Here is a 4,845-nt window from a genome sequence, read left to right as displayed (position 1 = left end):
CAATCGACCAAGTCACCTTGCATGACCACCCGATCATATCTAATCAGTTCTTACCATTAACATTGGATACTGGGGATGCTTCCCTCCTTCTAGCACATTCGGAAAAAATGATCTTAATATTAGAGTACTTAAAAGGCTGTGTACATGCAATCTGAAATATTTGGAAACGTCCAGGTGTCCACTCTTAACTTAACAAACAACTGATAAAAGTAAGCTTGTCATTCCTTTAGATAAACAAGCACACCTTGTACTATTTAGATAGGGGATAGCATATAAATATCAAACAGCTCAGTGCATCCTCAGTGAAGACTTCTTGTCTATGTACTTAAGGCAGTCATCAAGAAGTATGATGAAAATATTGATCGTAAACTTGTTATTACTAGGAATAGTACATTCAAAGAAGAATATTTTGTTTTTGGTTTCGGATGATATGCGACCCAATATCGGTGCCTACAATGGACCAGATGAGCCATCTCCTGTTCATCCACCGATGCACACACCAAATATTGATGCGCTTGCTGCTAGATCCCTCCTCCTAAAGCGAGCTTATGTCTCAGTTGCTTTATGCAGTCCCAGCAGGACGGCCCTTCTGACCAGCAGGCGCCCTGAAACAACTCATATCTGGACCATCGGACCATACTTTCGTCAGTATGGAGGTAATGTCACCACATTGCCTGAGTATTTCAAACAAAATGGGTATCGGACCATTGGAATGGGGAAAATATTTCATCCAGGATCATCCTCCGGAATTGACGATCCTGTTTCGTGGACTGATCCCTACACCCATGCTGTTGATGATTACTTAGGTAACGATATTCTAATTGAACCTGTCTCAGAGGAAAGAGCTAAGGCGCGACCACTACAGGATCAGCTTCTTGCTGAGTATGCCATTCAGGCACTTAAAGAGGTGGCCCCCAAAGCTAAGTCAGGTGAGCAACCTTTCTTTCTGGCTGTGGGGTTCCGGAAACCCCATGTTACCTGGAACTTCCCTGCACGCTTTATGGATTACTATCCTCTGGAAAGTCTGAGGCTACCACCAAATTACTATGCTCCAGTAGGAATGCCTGCTATTGCTTGGCATGATTTCATTAATCTGACTAGGTATAAAGATATGGAACCCTACCACTTGAGTCCTAATGTTGGTGGCATCAACTATACATTTCCGAAAACAATTACTCTTCAGATGCGACAAGCTTATTACAGCTGTATAAGCTATATAGATTATGAACTTGGTAGGGTCATTGACGAACTGGATAACTTGGGATTGACTAATGATACAATAATATCATTCTGGGGTGATCATGGGTGGCAGTTAGGGGAACATGCTGAATGGCAGAAGATGACGAATTTTGAAGATGCTGTCCATGCTCCTATGATGATTCATGTTCCTGGGGTTACTGATCATGGTGTTGTCACTGAGAAACTAACAGAATTTGTTGATCTATACCCCACCCTCGTTGAGGCTGCAGGACTTCCAAAACTCCAGCAGTGTCCACCAGACTCCCAGAATGTCAGTCTGTGCACAGAGGGTACAAGCATGGTGCCACTTATGACAAACCCGACATTGGATTCTTGGAAGACTGCAACTTTCTCTCAGTACGCAAGAATAGGCAATGGAATTAATGGTGACTCAGTCATTGGTTTCAGCATGAGGACAGAGATGTATCGATACACCGAGTGGATCAATTGCAAGGGCATGCCTAGCTATGAACCGATGTGGGAACAGCTGCAAGGAGTTGAACTCTATGATCATACGAAAGACCCAGAAGAGAACTGGAATCGAGCAGATGATCCAGCCTACAAAGACGTCAAGGTCGAGTTGTCCAGGAACCTGCAGTTGGGCTGGAGAGGGGCTCTACCTAACATACGCGTATGAAACCGTCAAAACCACCTGTAACTTCATTTCATGTTCAAACTTCTCGAGATATAAATGATTATTTTGCAAAGAAGATGTTGTTTGCTCATTTTGTTTCAATTTACATTTCAGCGTGAATGGATGTCAATTTACTTATAACAGAGACACCGTCACTGCAAAATGGTTTGACAGATGCTCAACCAAAATTGTCAGAAACAACGAAGATAAGTTCTGATACTCATGGTGCGGTGAGCTAAAACTGTTGGTGTAATATATATTCCAGTACAAGAAACTGACAAACAACCATATCCATTAATGAACAGCTTTGATACTTTATTGGTTATTTTGGGAACAGTGATATCAACTGTGGTGTGAAATGATGATAGCTAAAACATTGGGTTTGATTTCAATTGGTTCCAAGATGGGTTTCGATCTGAACACACATGAAAAATAAAAAACAATTGTCTTTGTATATATTTACAGTTTTGTACAGTCGAACCTGGTGAGTACCTGGAAAACGTCGTTTAACGATGACCACTTTACCCATGAACTTGCCAATTGCACTTGCACTTGCACATGTGAATTTTGTTGTTTATATATGCATATCTCAGGAGTAAGTTTAATAATATTTTTTTCATAAAGAAGTGTTTCAAAGTAATAATTGCATTGTTGTATTTTATGATTTACAAGATCAGTGGAGACCGCAACGTTGTGAGTGTGTATTTCTTTTTTCACCATGAACAATACCTCTCAACTGTAGACGTACAATCCACATGCATACTCTCTGACCATAAGGATTTCTTTCCAGGATGATTCTGCTGTATGGCGGCAGTGCCAGAACGAGGGATGAGAAACAGCCAAATTGCTTTAGATGTAAAATGTAAGTATAGTAAATTAAGTTAGCAATGTATAATCCTCATTTCCGGTTTCAAATACAACACCACATGTTTTAAGACAATCATTCCACTACAGGCCTTTTGCCCAAAAAACTTGCAACAGTGGTAAGATGTGTTTTGTCTATTTTTCACCAAGGATGCGATAAATTTAGACCATTTTTATGGTGTTAAGTGTACTGCCATAGTTTTAATTGCTCTGGGTTTTTTCATATATAGAACTAGATCCCCATGTCAATGAATTGGATTGCATTTTATTGGATGGAACTTCTTTATATGCACGGATAACACGCGATTCTTGTTTACCAGGGTATTTAGGGCACAATCAGCTTCCTGATACAGTGCCATTTTGTGGGAGGACATTTAATCTCAGATATTTTCTTGATTTTTAAAATGGACACATTGATAACTATCTTGGTGTTAAGGCAGGAGAAACATGTTTTTTTTCCATTCAGTCAGTCAAGTAGTCATTTTGTCAAATCATCTTTTGCTCACGGTCAATGATCGTATGGTAGCACTGCATGAGGATGTAGTCAATAGTCTTACGGTAGCACTGTATGAGGATGTAGTCAATGGTCTTACGGTAGCACTGTATGAGGATGTTGTCAATGGTCTTACAGTAGCACTGTATGAGGATGTAGCCAATGGTCTTACGGTAGCACTGTATGAGGATGTAGTCAATGGTCTTACGGTAGCACTGCATGAGGATGTGATCAATAATCTTACGGTAGCACTGTATGAGGATGTAGGCAATGGTCTTACGGTAGCACTGTATGAGGATGTAGTCAATGGTCTTACGGTAGCACTGCATGAGGATGTGATCAATGATCTTACGGTAGCACTGCATGTGGATGTAGTCACTGGTCTTACGGTAGCACTGTATGAGGATGTGATCAATGATCTTACGGTAGCACTGAATGAGGATGTAGTCAATGGTCTTACGGTAGCACTGCATGAGGATGTGATCAATGATCTTACGGTAGCACTGCATGTGGATGTAGTCACTGGTCTTACGGTAGCACTGTATGAGGATGTGATCAATGATCTTACGGTAGCACTGAATGAGGATGTAGTCAATGGTCTTACGGTAGCACTGTATGAGGATGTAGTCAATGGTCTTACGGTAGCACTGCATGAGGATGTGATCATTGATCTTACGTTAGCACTGCATGAGGATGTTGCCAATGATCTTAAGATCTAACTTAATACATAAATAGTATAAAATGTAATAAAGGTTAACAGTCTCCGAGCCAATGGCAGAGGCACCACCAGCACAAGTGCCAACCAAAGAGGATGCATACGCCAGATCCCCTGCAACTGTAGCCACCAACACATTGGAGAAACCCTCAGACCAATCAACACCAGTCTCAAAGAACTTCAGACCTCTGTCAACAAACTAGACCTGAAATCTGCTATTTCCGAACACATCATCAAGAACCAAGACCATAGCATCATGTTGGAAGTCACCAAAGTCCTGTCTACCAACAACTGGCGACAAAGAAAACTACAAGAAGACAACATCGGTAGACACCAGCCAGCCATGAACCTTGACCAGGGATCCTATCTGCCCAGTGCTTGGGACTTATTGCTTTGATTATTGTCTGTGGCTTATTATCCAGTTGGCTTCCATTTGTCCATTGTCATTTCTATTGCTATTACCTACCAGTGCTAATTACCACCTGCCTCCCGTTTGCCTATTTCCAATCAGTGATAATTGCAGTCCTGCTGTCACCTATCAGCGCTTATTAACTGCTAAGTGTTGGCTTCTATTTGTCCACTGCGATCACCTATCAGGGCCAATAAACTGTTGGCTTCCCCCGTTTAGTCTCCACCTTTGTTATCTTATTACTTCTGTTGTTCTTACAGGTACATATATATGTTCTCTGCTTCATATCATTAATTCACCTGATGAAGGAGTAAGTACACACTCCGAAATGTTCCTCATAATAAAGAAGTTGACATCCATAAATTCTCTTCTTTATGTGCATCACTTCTAAATGCCATTCAAAGAGTGCATAAAGGTATCTAAACCTCATAATCAGACATATACATTAGAATATTTATGAATACTCTATTGCTCTCAATAACCGAGGAGTG

At 40.9% G+C, this 4,845-nt stretch overlaps 1 protein-coding gene across 1 annotated transcript; it reads left to right on the top strand.

Annotated features, from left to right (window-relative positions):
• The first annotated feature begins 288 nt into the window (after positions 1-288).
• LOC124113001 (iduronate 2-sulfatase-like) lies at positions 289-1,949 on the top strand. The gene has a single exon (XM_046473221.2). It carries the CDS (start codon positions 320-322, stop codon positions 1,874-1,876), a length of 1,557 nt encoding a protein of 518 aa, XP_046329177.2. The 5' UTR covers positions 289-319; the 3' UTR covers positions 1,877-1,949.
• Positions 1,950-4,845: the final 2,896 nt, after the last annotated feature.

The sequence above is a fragment of the Haliotis rufescens genome, unplaced genomic scaffold, assembly GCF_023055435.1.
Source record: "Haliotis rufescens isolate VD_foot unplaced genomic scaffold, xgHalRufe1.0.p SCAF_18, whole genome shotgun sequence".
Classification (NCBI taxonomy): domain Eukaryota; kingdom Metazoa; phylum Mollusca; class Gastropoda; order Lepetellida; family Haliotidae; genus Haliotis; species Haliotis rufescens.
Note: the sequence above shows the minus strand (reverse complement) of the source record. Positions and strands in the feature narration are given on the sequence as shown.

Coding starts and splice junctions, on each gene's coding strand:
- LOC124113001 (XM_046473221.2), top strand. CDS start 320: ATGTACTTAAGGCAGTCATCAAGAAGTATGATGAAAATATTGATCGTA.